The sequence below is a fragment of the Chinchilla lanigera genome, unplaced genomic scaffold (genome assembly GCF_000276665.1).
Source record: "Chinchilla lanigera isolate Chin_1 unplaced genomic scaffold, ChiLan1.0 scaffold00028, whole genome shotgun sequence".
Lineage (NCBI taxonomy): Eukaryota > Metazoa > Chordata > Mammalia > Rodentia > Chinchillidae > Chinchilla > Chinchilla lanigera.
The window spans coordinates 10,740,871-10,756,050 of record NW_004955429.1 but is presented as its reverse complement, the minus strand read 5'-3'; the positions used below and the strand labels follow the sequence as shown (position 1 = coordinate 10,756,050).

Genomic DNA, 15,180 nt, shown 5'->3' with positions numbered 1-15,180 from the left:
GTAGAATGAACATTTGGGGGAAAAAGAATATAAAAAAGAAAGAAGGGAAAATGTTAACCAACTGTAACTAAATACATCAAAAATCTTAACAGTTTATATGACAAAATGCTTTCCAAATCAACTCCAGTCAAACTAACTTCCGAAAGCAATCTCATAAGAGAGTAAGGCAGTAAGCCGAGGTTGTGAGAAAAAAGGCGACTTCTCACCAGGCCCTAGGCAAATAAGCACTGCATGTACTTATGGTCTAAATGTGATCTTTTATGTATGTATATATTGTGAAATGGTTAAATCAAGTTAAGTGACAGATTATTCTTCACATTCTTATCATTTTTTGGTTTTAAGAACACAGCAATTTCAGGTATATACTAATTACTATTAACTACAGTCACCACTATAGTTGTGTAATAGGTCACCCACACTATTCCTCTCATCTAACTGAACAGCTGACTGACAACTCCCCATCCCTATACCCCCAGCCTGTCTCCACTACTACCACTTTATTCTCTGCTTCTGAGTTTGTCTTTTAAAGTTTTCACATATCAGTGAGATCATATGGATCATATCTTTTTGTGTCTTATTTATCCAGGTTGTCTCAAAAGACAGGATTTTCTACATATTTTAATCTCTCCCTCGATAGTCCCTATATTCCTGCTTTTATCATTAAAAAATGTGAAATGAAAAGGGAATATTATGCCTAGGGAAAACATATAGGACGTACACCAGGGGTTGTGTTTAAAAAGGGCATAGAAGGTAATGGAGAGCTTAGGAGTAACGGGAGGCAAGTGGGGAATTAATAGTCACTAGTGTGTAAGCTTCATGTCAGCAGAAATCTCATCTGCTTTGTTCGTTTTTGTAATTCAAGACCTAGCGCAATGCTTGGCATAGAACAGGTACTCTGAGTATTGGTGAATTGTATTTATGAATATTGTTTAGTGAACAACATATTGCGTCTAAAAAAGAAGCAATGAAATACTAGGCAAGAGCTAATAAAGAATAAAACAGAATGTAAAGTTGGTAAGATGGGTTGCAAGTCAAAAAACACTGAAGAGCCACAGAAAGTTGCTTTATAATGATAACTGGTACAATCCTTAGAGAAGATGTAACTGTCATAAGTGTACATGCATAAAATAGCATCAGAGTTCATAGGGCAGGACACCATAAGACACATGCTCAACACGTTTTTATTGAATATCTACTTACCCTTCTATGAAAAAAGACCATAGAAAATTAGATTAAATGATTATTTTCAAGTATTAGGCCATCAGCAATCAAGATTATTACCCCCTTAGGGAAAAAAAAGTTGAGCCATGATTGGCACCGCTTTCTGCCTAGCAACAATTTCTAGAAAGTGGCAAAGGGAAAGGAACTCCAAACAGAACTGGGCAGTCTAGGTGAGTTAGAAGGACTGGAGGGCTGGGGATGTAGCTCAGTGGCGCAGTGCCTACCTGGCAAGCACAAGGCTGTAAGTTCCATTCCCGATACCAAAAAATTAAACAAAACAAGAAAGAGACAGGAGTTCCTTCAGAAAGGTCAAGATGACCAGAGCTAGCGCAGAGTACCAGCATCCTTTTGAGTGGCTTGCTGAGTATCAGTCTGTGCGTGCTACAGCTAAAATGCGCTGTGAGGCAGGGCAAAGAACAAACGTTGGGGAAGGAATAATTATTGGGAAGCTGTAAGCCAAATAATTCCCTGACCCTACACTTGATTTACCATCAAAAGAAACCAAGCTGAATAGAGCGGGGTAACTCAATAGAGAACTACACTGCTTGAATTCAATACATCCTAGAAAGTTACAACCATCAAAACAGTGCATTATTGCTACACGAACAGGCCTATCTTTACTACTGAGGAAAGAGCCTAGGAATAGGCCACACTTTTGACTTTTTTTAAAATAAGAGTCAAGGAAATTGATTAGGGAAAGGATACTCTTCTACAAATAGTGCTGAGACATCTTTATGTCTCCTTGGGAAAAAAAACACACCATGACTCATATCTCACACTATCTTTTTAAAAAGTAACTACATTGATCATAGAGCTAAATATAAAAGCCAAATCTGTAAAAATTCTAGAAAAAAACAGGGTTTGCAAAGATTTCTTAGACTGCACTGAAGTCTGGATAGAAGGGGAAAAAGCTAACTTTGCCACTCTGATGGACACTAAGGCAAGCTATAGAACTGGAGAAAATATTGTTATATATACTTTTGCCAAATAAGTTCAATCCAGAAAACAACTGTTACAACTAAATAATAACAATAGAAATGCCCAAATAATAAAGATTGGACAAGAAATTTTTTGACATAGAAAATGATCAGCCAACAAATATAGAAGATACTCAACACTGTTAGTATCAGGAAAATGCACATTAAAATCCTAATACCTCTATCTATTCACTAGAATGGTTATAAGACTGACAATATCAAGTGTTGACAAGGAAGTGAAACTTCTCAAACAGTCATGGTGGGAATATAAAATGTAAAACATGCTTTTGATAACTTTTGTTATTTTCTCATAAATTTAAAGAAAACTGCCACATAACCCAGCAATTCCACTCCTACGCATTTACCCATAGGAAATAAAAACGAAGCTTCGCACAAAGCCATCTCATGAATAGATGCACATATTGTAGCATACAGTATTCCACTGTAAAGAACTCTACTCTACAATAAAATACAGCAAATCAGTGATATACACAACATGGATGAATTCCAAATCATTGATACTAAATAAAAGCAGTTACACTCAAGAAGAGTTACATTCTCATGAGTATTTTTATGACACACTAAAAAGGGGAAATTTATAATGAAAGAATATTAGCGATTGCCTGGTTTTGGGGTTGGGTGCTGACTGAAATGAGGCACAAGGCAGTGATTTAGCATACTAGAAGTGCCCTAACTCTTGATTGTAGTAGTGGTTACACAGTTTATTTATTGGGCAACGTTCAAACTGCCCACTTAAAAGGGGTGTTGTTTATTGTACGGAAATTATGGCTTCATGCAAAATTTGTGCATAAAGTTCTTTATGACAAGAAATTGGAAGAGAAAACCCACCTTCATATTGTTTTTAAAGTAACTCAATGTATATCTGTGTTAAATACTGCTGAGTTTATTACAAGTGAATTAGATTAACCTCATCAAGCTTGTTAATGTAAGAAACATTAAAAAATAACCATTGACTGCCTCCTTTACTTTTACTACATGCCAAGTAGCTAGCTAGCTATCCATTACAAGTAAATAATTAAAGTTTAATGAAACCACAGAACTAAGCATTTGGAAATCACATTCTTACATTTCAGTCCTTTTTTTCAGAGATCTAAATATTGAATTCTTTCTCTCTACAACTGGAATTTTTAAAAAGCAATATACTGTCACTCAACAGAATAAAATTCTCTTTTCCTAAACTTTTATTTATGTGACTTACCTTTCAGTTAAGCCAGTATTTGGCAAAGTTTATCAGTAAATCAGTATTTGGGAAAGTTTATCAATCCCATGCTACATGTATATAAAAATAATTACTCACTTCAATTGTCTTGGCCAGTAACGGTGTGTGAGGGAAATTGTGCTTGTACACCTCATTAGCAACAGTGTTGACATCAACGGCGGCCACCACTTGTGCAGGTATACCGCTTTCTGTAATGACAAACAAAACATTTTAAAAAGAAAAGTCCTTAGTATCAGTTTATTCACCACAGAGAAAAGCCAAAATAGTGTAACTTGGTAGTACATTTCCATATGTCCTCAATTATCTAGCCAGATCTCAGACTGTCAGTGGAGGACCAGCCACGGAAGAACCAGGCATGAAATAGAATACTTGAACAAGTACTTTTGACTCATCTCTCTAACAGCATTCCAATATTAGAAATGATTCAATTTTAATTGTTACCTCTTACATTTTCTTTCTTATCACATGAAGAGCTACACTCAGTTTAACAGAAAGCTTCCCTATGCTAAAAAAACAAATCAAAAATATAGGAAGTGTAGTATATCCTAATCACCATAATATTTGGAATTTTATACAAATGAGTTACCACATGCTCCTCTCCTTGTACTGAGGCAAAGCTGCTTCATAGCTGAAAATGCTTTTAGGTATGCTGCTTTAAGTAACAGCTTTATTGAGATCCAACTCACACATCACAAAATTCACCTGCTTAAAATTTAGATAATTTTTTTAAAAGGCGAAAGATTTATATGATTTGAACAGAAACCAGAGTATTAATTTTTTAAATGAGATAAACAATTAATTGGTCTTTAAATATAAAAGGTTCACAGGAAAAAAACTAAATTCTGACAAACCAGGAGAAAAATGAGAATAAGGGAAGTAATTATAAAGGGATACTTTTACTGCCCATCTGTCTTGCTGATAAAGCATTTTCAAAAGTTTCCAATTCAGATAACATATTCTTTAATGACAGTCAAAATTTGAACTCTGTAATTGCAGCTGCTACTATAGTTTGCAATTCCCATTCTCTTCAAAATATGTACAAAACTACGTACAGACGCTGTCCCAAATCAGGAGAAAGGGTTTTAAAAATAAAATTAGTTGAGACTTAACAAAGCCACCAGGGAAAATACAGTACTATGTAGTAGATCCACATAGCCTCCTTTTTAAGAACCAGTTGCTAGATAATGATTAGCTTAGTTTAGTGCAAACACTAACGGGGGGTGGTACAGTAGGAGGAGTTATGGCCCAAGCAGCAGAAAACCTGGAAATAAAATGGGATCACAGGAGACAGGGCAAGAGGGAAAAGGCACACTCACACATGCTCAGAAACAATCAGAATCTGACACTGAGGCCTGGAAGAGACGAAGGCAGAGAGAAAGCCCTAAGGATCCTGCCAAAAAGTAAGGTCCTTGTGTCTTAGACATGAGTCACTGGAAACTCTGAGACCTACCTGGTAATAACAGAGGTAGCTGCTTCCAGTTAAATTTAAATTCAGTAACTAGTTACTTGCCTCAGTACAAAGTTAAGAATATAAATTATACTTTTGTCAAAAGGATCAGAGAGACCTTGAAGCACAGATCAAAAAGCTTCTAAACAAACAACAAAAATAGTATCCAAATATTAATTTGCAAAATCACAAAATTGTTATAATTAAAAACTAAGCTACAACAAATCACTGCAAGAGAGCTGAGTTAAACTTCATTGTATTACTTTATTGCTTTACTAAGTAAGATATAATCAGGATGATTGCATTTCCACTAAATATGCAGCAAACAGGGACTGCTTGGAGCTGGTTAACATGACTTTCACCTTTTCCAGGCTGGATGAAAACCCAAAGTGATATGCTGAATCTATACCATAATCGATAATTAATTTTATGTTCTTGTATTTTGTGCCTGAAGGGAATAAAACCTGATTAAAAGCAAATGCCAAATGAGTATCTCATGTGGAGATTTGAAAACTGATAGACTGAACATTCTTTTTCTCAGGAAAGAATGGATTTTTAAAGTCAATAAGCAAATGCACAGTTTGTATGGATTTTAGAGTGTTCTAAAATTAGGACATATTGTGTGACCTAAAAAGCTATTTTCGCTTTTTGCTTTTGTTTTGTTTTTTTTTTCCGGTACCGGGAATCGAACTCATGACCTTGCGCTTGCCAGGCGGGACTGTGCCGCTGAGCTAAAAAGTTATTTTCATGGGTACATATACAGGTTGAGTATCCCTTATCCAAACTTCTTGGGACTGTGTTTTGCATTTCTTAAAATTTGCACATACATAATAAGACAGCTTGGGGAATGTGACCCAAAGCTAAACACAAAACACATCCATATTTCATGTACAACTTATACACATAGCCGAGTGTAATTTATACCATATTTTTGGTGCATCTGCATTTGGTTAGGTGTGGGATTTTCTACTTGTATCATGCTGGTGATCTAAAAGGTTTGGAGTTTGAAACATTTCAGAGTTTGGATTTTTGGACTAGGGATGCTGAGAAAGTACTGACACGGATTCAACTTGCCTTTCAAAACAGAATTACTTTGGAGTAAGAGTATATTTCTAGAGAAAAGTTATAAATAATAAGGGTAAAAAGCAAGCCTACCACTTTTGTCACATTTAAATCAAGGTCCAAAGACAAGATGTCTTGCTGTTTCGTGGTATGCAGTTCAAATCTACAGTCTCTGAAAATCTTCAGGGGGCATACACACATTCTGAAAATGTATTTTGACATGTCCAAGTGAACACAATCCTATACAGTTTTACCTGTGTGAGCTCTCTCACTTGAATAGTCTAGGGTTAGTAATTCTCGAAGGAGAGAGAAAATTGGGAAAAGGGACCCTCTAGGGTCCTTTGGTAGTAATGGGTGAGAACGTACTTTCAGTACTTCGATCTATTACTTCGCCTTGATTTTATTCATGATGTTTCTGTTATTATTCTGGATTTCGTATGCATCAATACGAAGTGTAGGTTTTTAAAAAGGTGTGACATCATAGAGTAATGCAATCTAAATTATTTTAAAAGCTGTCAGATTGGATCTGCAGGGAAAGGAAAAAGACATCATGCTTCCATTTGTGAGGAATGAATTTTAAAAGGCAAATTTACATTTAAATAAAAATAACTTCCCTTCTTTTTCTTATTACTCTTTCTGGGAAAGTGTAGGGAATAATGTCTTGTTGACAGCAGATGGTAGAGTACAAGCTCATACTCTACCTGACTTTCTTAGCCAAATAAACAAACAAACCCTTACTTGCCCATGCATAGCTATTCAAATGGGTGAAAAACATACTGCAATCCCAGCACTCCAGGAGACTGAGGCAGGAGGTCCAAAGTTCATATCTAGGGTGGACAACTTAGTGACTTAGTGACCCTGCCTCAAAATAAAAATAAAAAGGAATGCGGATATAGCTGAGCATGAAGGGCCTGGGTTCAATGCCCAGTACAGAAAATAAAAATGATACATGTAGAATTAAGCAGCTCACTTTGAAATAAGAAAAAGTAACTCTGTAAAACTGTTTCTTTCTCTCTCATTTACATATTTTCTGATCTATACCTTGTATAGGTTGAGTAAGTACTTGAACTACCTTATTATAATCACACCTAAGACATTTACTCAGGTATGTTAACACTGACATCTAGTTGTGAAATGGGAGATCAGTTGAATACATTTAATGTTTATTTGCTTTCACCCAGAGTAATAGCTCAATTTAGAATAAAAGTACTAAGCAAAGACCATAGGGTTCTGAATTTAAAATCATTGTCAAATGTTCTTTATTACTATTAGCAAAAGTATATTTCTTTGTTCCTAAAGGTTTTTTACATTTCAAAATTGCTAATAAGTTATTTTCATGAATAAAATAAAAAATAATTTAAATTTTTTTTCAAACATCCGTTTCTTTAGAAAATTTACTTTGGATTAATACATAGTTTAGATTACTATTACCAACATCTGGCTACATACAAGACACCATCAGCCAGAACGTACATAGGAAGAGCTTGAGATCTGTGAACTGACTATGCCCTTATCACAGCATCTTAGGAGAAGGCAAACACTATTTTTCAATACAATACAATAATTAGTTTAAATGTAAATAGTTATGTATGGCTAGTGGCTACCACATGGTGCAGCACACCTTTATTATCTTTGGGCTCACCACCAGAGAGAGAAAGTAGTCGGGACAGAAAGACACCAAATGAATGTTAAAGAAAAGAGGCACACTGAAAGAGTGTATACAGCATGGAAAATAAACACGGTATATCAGGTAGTATAGTGTAATTTAAAGGAGGCAACGAAGTTCAAGGAAGCTGGTGAAAAAGGACATTAGCACGTCTTTCTAGGAAGTGTCTAGCAAAGCCCATTTAAAATGGTGCTCATGTGGTAAGGTAGCTAGCACAGCCTCCTCCCATTCATTCTCCTCTTTCTTTCTCCCTCCCCTTAACTCTTACCCAGTCATGAGGCTTTCCTTGGAAGAACAGAGAGGGAAGGTAATTCAATCAGCTAGCTTTGGCAGGGGCCACAGAACACTACACAGTACTGCTATTTCCCTTAATCCTGAGGACGCAGAGAGCCTTATTTTCCAGGGGTATTCACTGGTCCCTTAAAAGATTTGTTTCTAAATATAAACAGCTGAAATTAGAGCTAAGTTTAAACTAAGCAGCTCTGTTTAGTAGGACTTTCTGTGATGAAGGGACTATCCGTATCTATGTTATCCAATGTGGTAGTTGCCACCCACATGTAGAAGCACTTAACATGTGACTAGTGCAACTGTGAAACCGAATTGAAGTAATACCACTATGGGATAAAATAATAATGGAACAATGGGCATAAAAAGGAAAAGTTTAAAATCACATAAAGACACATATAAAAGAAAAACATTAAGCAGTTCAAATTCCAAATCCTTAAAAATGATATTCCAAAAATATCTGTAGGTGACATTCAGATCTGCACAGAAAAACATTTCATGATAACATACTTGTCTAAATCACTTATAAACATAACTCATCACAAAGTGATTTAGTCTCAAATTGGCATATCCATCATTGATGAATAAAGACAAGAGAGAGTCAGAAAATGAACCAAAAAATGACAAATGAGAGGCTTAACAGTTTAATGGAAAATATTAAGGCTGAGTTCTTCTTAACAAATATGGTTAAGTATCAGGTAGGTAGCTAAAACTCAAAATCAAAACCATGAAGACCTTTAGAAATTATGTGGTATGGCTGAACTTGCTTTTAAGGCTGTATTATGGCTGTGTCTAGATGTCCCCTCAAAGCCCCATGCAGTAATAGGTAGGGATTTTTAAGAGGTTGGTGGATCTAGAGTGTATGATGCTGGGATTAAGCATGCACAATTACTAAATCAGTCCACTGACTGGTTTGGTACCACCTTAATCCAGGTAGCCTAGCCTAACCTAGAAAAAAACTACTAAGGTTCCTGGTTGCTGTGTTACCTTCTGCCTGCCATGAACTGTTTCTCCTCTCCAGTGTCACCCTGCCTTGGAGCCAGCTGATTATGGACTGATACCTCGACAAACTGTGAGGTAAGTAAACCTTTCTTTCCTTAACTTTAGGCATCAGGTACTTTGTCTCAGCAACAAGAAAAGTAACACAGGATGTCTCCAATATTTGACTGTACAGACAGCAGTCATCTAGGTAGAGGTGCTTTTATTTGCCACCTTACAGCACATCTTACCCTTCTCCTCTTACTACATTTTAAAAGGAGAAAAATGAAGTCTTCTTTGTTTATATCTACAGGTCTCTTTGCAGGCTCCACTGATGTATAAACTATGACACTACTTCTTCCTCTGCTTTCTATACAAAGTTGTTTTTCACTAGAATGATTTCCATTAGCCAAAGCCTTCTAGATTATACAAACATAAATACTATCTAAGTGTGCACAAGCACTTCCTACACAGGGAAGCATGTATTTAAAAATGGAGCAGACACTGTCACACTATGGCCATCTAGACTCCTTGCCTATGTTTAAGTACCATATTTAAGTTCATATCTTTGAAACTTTTGCCACACTATGTACCCTTCTGAGACAGAAGTCAGAATTCACTTTTCCAGCTTTCGTTATCTGGCAAGGGGATTTAGTACTCACTAACCACTAGCACCCACATAAGACTTCAACTGAAAAGTAGCAGTGTGAGCAAACAAATGAAAAAATCCATCTTTTTTTGAGGGAGGAAATAGAGGCATCCTTTAGAGCAAAATTTTGGTGGCATTTATGGAATACTGTTCCTCACACTGTCACAGCAAGCTGTGATATCAGTGTAGGGCTTCACTGGGCTAATCTCCAGAGTACAGTTTGGGTAGCACTCCTGTTTACCATAATGATGTTAAGTGTCCTATGGATTCCATGAGTTTCCAAGTGTCCTTTAATATCTGTTTTCTGTTAAAGTTAACTAGAGAGTGTTTATGTTAACTGTGGCTTCAACTAAGAATCGTGTTATACCAAAAAATAAAAAGAATTTGAGCTAAGCCTTCTATGGTGTTATCTAAATTACAGTAAAATAATTGTCAACTCAACAAAAACTCAACAGTCACCAAAGGAGAACCTATCACAAGTATGATACTGTATTAGAGGCAGAAACAAAGAAGAATAGTGCAGGATGTGGGGTATGGAGATACATAAAGATAGGTAAATATACATATATATATTTATAGATAAATATATATTTACATATATAGGTATATATATGTTAAATGGCACTTACTAAATATAGAAGCATCTAGGTAGTGATTGTAACAATGCAAATAGCACACTGCATATACAGATAAGGCTGAAAATTTTTATTGAGTTATTAGAACAATTATTGAGTTTGAGGCAAATCTATCATATTGCTAAAGTAATTAAATGTATTTTTATAACAAATAAAATTCAGTAATGTGAGAAAGAAATTAGCAAATCATATATATGATAAGGAATTAATACCTAGAATAGATGAAAAATTCCTACAACTCAACAATAAAAACAAAATTCCAAAGTGGGAAGGACTTTAGTAGACATTTCTGTAAGATAACACGAATGCACAATAATCACATTAAAAGGTGTCAGCCTCTTTAGACATTAAGGAAATGCAAATCAAAATCACGATGGGATTTCAATATATACACACGAGAATGGCTGTTATAAAAAAATTAGCAAGTGAAGGCTGTGAAACTGGAGAAAATGAAACTCAGCACTGAAGTTCAACATGATTCCATTGTGCTGCTTCTGATGATTATAATTAAATTCACAGAAAACAAGTTTGGTGGTTCTTCAGAGATTTAGATAGAATCATCATCTGATCTACCAGTTCCATTTCCAGGTATATACCAAAAATAAGCGAAACCAAGAACTCAAAAGAAATATTTATATGCCAATGTTAAGAGCATTATTAACAACCCAAGGGCCCATTAACAGATGAATGGATAAATAAAATTGTGCACACATAGAATATTATTCAACCATAAAAAGGAAGGAAATACTGATACATGTTACCATATGAATGAACTCTGAAAATATTACATTAAGTACAAAAATCTAGACCATATATATATATATAAATATATATTGTTTGTGATATGAGGCACCTAGGCTAGACAAATTCATGGAGACAAAGTAGAACGGATGCTATGAAGGGCTGGTTGAGAAAGAAGACACAGAGTTTAACAGGTACAGAGCATCAGTTTGGGATGATGAAAGAGTTTTGGAACACAGTATTGGTTGTACAACACTGGGAAAGCACTTAATGACAATAAACTGTATGCTTAAAAGGGCTAAAATAGTAGTTTTTATGTTATGTATATTTCATCACAATAAAAAATTCCAGTTTAAACTTTAGAAATCAGTTAACACTGAAGTTCAACATGATTCCATTGTGCTGCTTCTGATGATTGTAATGGTAAGAGCCAGAACAATGGTTAAAAGGTGTGGTAGATAGTCCTAGCCTAGTGGCTTTACTATTAACTAGCTTGTTATATAAATACAATAGGACATGACATTTAGAAGGGTCCTTAAAAGTTGAAGTTAGCTGCCACTGTTATGTCTTTATTGTATAAAAACCACATGGAAAGTAACACATTTTATACAGATAATGCTAAAACAATGCTACATCAAATAAATGAACACTAGAAAGCAAAAGCATGGGAGAAATAGTCCTATCAATATGATAAGGAGTGAATACCAATAATATATGGACCTCAAATCAAAAGGTAAGAGAGCAGAGAGGTAAAGAGGGCATAAGGGTACCTGAATTCCAGGAAAGGCCTCTCTGAAAATGAAGAGGCCACATCTTAATGGAAATAGGTCAGGTGAAAAGAAGCTGGAGTGGAAAAGTGAGTTTAGAGCACTCCGTGTGGAAAGGACACCAAGAGCAAAGGCCAGAACACAAAAGGTACTTACAGGGTTTGAGGACAGACAGCAGGCCGGTGAGCCTATTCAAGTGAGCCAGGGACAGAGTGGCAAGTGACAGATAAGGAGGGAGGCAGACACCAGGTCTCACAGGCCTGGGGAGAAGACATGACATAGATTCTAACCTACAAGGAAAGCTATGTAAGCGCAGAGGTGACATGATCAGGTTCAATGTGCAAAAAAAAGATTCCACTTGCTTTGTAGAAAAGGGATGGAGTGGGAAGGTAGAGTGGAAGCAAAGACAAGAGCTGGAAAACTATCTTAGTTTAAATTAGAAATGACCCCATCTTAGATTCACAATAGTAACAACAGAAAAATGTGTAAATTCAGTTTGCACTGCTAAATGGAGAGAAAATATTTTACTGTTTCACTAATTCAAAATAAATTCGTTAAAACTGTACAATGTCTCCTTGCAAACTGGCCAAGGTTAAAAATGGACAATATATAATCCTGATGAATGTGTAGTTAGGAAGGCACTTAAGAAGGTCTAAAAACCAATTTGCTACCTTACCTACCAAAGCCTTAAAATGTTCTCATAGGTTTTAGCACATAATAAGTTTTATCACAATATATTAATTTGAATGTCAAAAAACACTTTTAAAGAGAAAAACAGGAATTTTAAGGATGAAACTGTAGCACACTGGATTTGGAAAAAAAAATCTTAGGAACAATCTAAATATGCACCGTTAAGGAGTGGTTGATGACAGCTTATGATGGAGTATCATAATGAAAACTTTAAGATCATGTTCATAACCATGTATGACAGCACATGCCTGTCATCTTAGTCATTCAGGAGGCTGAGGCAGGACAATCCTAAGTTAGAGGCCAGCCTGGGCAACACAGTGAGATCCCATATCAATAAATAAATACTGCTAATTCCTATCATTTTCTTCTGAAACCTTGTATCATTTTTATTGTTTTTGCTTTGTCTTGTTTTTGGCTATGTTGTTGGTATTTTGCTATTGTTCTCTTCTAATTCTCTTTTTAAAAAATCATGTTCATTAAGTGATTTCTAGATATGGAAAAACGCTGACATTATAAAACCCTACAAAATTAAAACAGCAGATTAACTTTTAGTATTAATGAAGGTAGGAAACCAGCAAATAAGTAGTCAAAATTTAACACTAATTTAGACTACAACCAAAACCCAACATCTGCTCAGAAAATCTATATTCTCAATCCATTAGATACTGTCCGTATCTTACAGTGTTACTGTCTCCTACTCTGTAGTACTAAAAGGAGGAAGCCGGGAAGTTCCACTTTTGTGGTTGTCTTAGTAATTAAGAATAAACACGCACAGTTTGTCACTCCATATCCTAGCACAGTACCAACTCAGCACCAAAAAAACCAAAGCCTCGGAATGCACGGGATACAGTAATAACAGTAACACAATGTTTTGAATGGCTCTAGTACATTGGGGACGCATAGCTACTTTACATGCTTTATCCTTCATTCTCCCAATAAGCCATCTTTGAAAGTTACTGTTTCACACTTTAAAACTAGGACGCGGGTTCAAAAAATGTAAAAAAAAAAAAAAAAAAAAGGCTCCAGGTCACAACGTAACAGAACCGGACGTCACGGCTGCACGCAGGTCCCGGGCATCCAAGCGCGACCTGCAGCCGACGCGTTGTCTTTCCTCGACGTCCCCGGCGTTTCCGGTTGGCCGCACGGCCCCGCCCCGTCCGCGCGGACGTCTCCCTCCCGCTGTAGCTCGGCTCCTCCCCCTCCCGCAGGGGCGGCCTAGGGAGGAGACGGCCGGGCCGCCCGCTTCCCGGGCGCAGCACTCTGAGAACTGGGCCTCGGCACGGCGCGAAGGGCTCGGCACCCTTCTAGTCCGACTTCGCAGAGCCCACGGGGCGCGGGCCGCCGGGGACACACGCACGGCTTCAGGACGGGAGGCCCAGCCGGGGCGGCGCGCCAGGCCGTTTCCAGGACAACCGAGGGCCGCCGGCGCCCCGCCCCGCCCCTACGCTCTCGCCGCTGCGCCCCTCCCTGGCGCCGGCGCGCGGCCCCGCACAGACTCCGGGTCAGCACAGAGGCATGCGGGCCTCTCTCACCTCTCAGCGCGTGGTGCATGCCGCCAATGCCGCTGTACAGCTCGAGGACCCGCAGGGGTTCCATGCTTTCGCCGCCGCCGCCGCCGCAGCCGTGAAGCTAGGCCTGCCGGTCCCTCCGTTTCTCTTCCCCCCCGCCCGCGCCGCCCCTTGCGCTTCTGGTTCCGGGACTTTTCAGGGCCGCCCCCCAACACACACGCACACTCCTGGGACTTAGCTGGAGGCCCAAGGCCTGTGGCCCTAGCAGGGGTCAGAAAAGGAACAAAGGACAGAAAACAGTAAAGCTTCCCAAGTGAATAGCAGGCACTCGGTGATTTGATTTATGCACTGTGGTCTTTGGTGTTTTTGGTGGCCATGAGTGCGAAAGAAACGCAGAGCTATGTAGAGGAGCGAAAACTGCCTTCCCTTCAAAGTGCATGATAGAATCCAGAAAAAGTCCTTTTTTCAGGCGGGCTGATTTTCCGACTTTTAGATACGTGAAATGTTCAAACATTCCCTCCACTGGATTGATGGAAATAAATCAGACCAACCTCTCCCTAGGGAAGGTACCACAATTACAAGAGCTCAGAGCGGAGCCCTGATAATATAGGCGATGCTTGCTGTGGTTGTTAACAAGGTCAATTTTATTTTACTTTGGACAGTACCCCTACACTGCATATGCTGTTAACACCACGCAGAACGCTTTATGGGCCTCCACGTGCGAAGGCTCTGATTGTCCTGGATGGTCCAATGACCAGACTGTTAGAAGCGCGATTATAAACTAAGATATGTTAGTCACATGGAGAAAAAGAAATATTCTCATTGTGTAAAATGTTCTTCTATTTGTTCTCAATGCTGCCACCAGTTAACCTTTGCAAAGAGGAATTTGGATGTATCACTTGTAGTAAAAACAACCGACTTTTTTTGAGATTGCATACTTGCTAACGTAATGCTGTTAATACGTATTAACAAAAGTGTAACTATTGTATTCAAATTTTAGAATTGACTCATCCATTTTGATGTGGTCTATGAGATTAATTTTTTGAACTGCAAATGTATGTCGTCTTCAAAGTGTTCTGTTTTCATTGCTTACTTGAGGGTTATATTAGAAAGATACAGAAACCTGAGTTGTAGCCTTGGCAGTGACAGTAACTGGGTGTGTGACATTGAGATAAGCCGGATTTCCTCAACTGTAAACCAAAGGGGAAGGAAGAGGTAGAGATGATTGCTGAGCCTTACCAGTTCCAAACTTCCATGGCTAAATCAGTATTTGAAAAAATGCTTTCTGATTTGGCTCCATGTTAATTTCCTGAT

The 15,180-nt window shown here is 37.7% G+C and overlaps 1 protein-coding gene across 2 annotated transcripts in view; it reads right to left on the bottom strand.

The window, feature by feature from the left end:
* The window catches only part of Trdmt1 (tRNA aspartic acid methyltransferase 1), a 32,757-nt gene extending 18,218 nt beyond the window's left edge, over nucleotides 1-14,539 (bottom strand). The window contains exons 1-2 of one of the 2 annotated variants that reach the window (XM_005386964.2): nucleotides 13,891-14,539; nucleotides 3,517-3,626 (exon numbers count right to left, since the gene is read on the bottom strand). In XM_005386964.2, coding sequence (XP_005387021.1) covers nucleotides 3,517-3,626; nucleotides 13,891-13,954 — 174 coding nt within the window. In that variant the 5' untranslated portion in view covers nucleotides 13,955-14,539. The remainder of the gene's footprint in view (nucleotides 1-3,516; nucleotides 3,627-13,890) is intronic. The other variant, XM_005386963.2, reaches the window with a different exon arrangement.
* Between the last annotated feature and the right edge of the window lie 641 nt (nucleotides 14,540-15,180).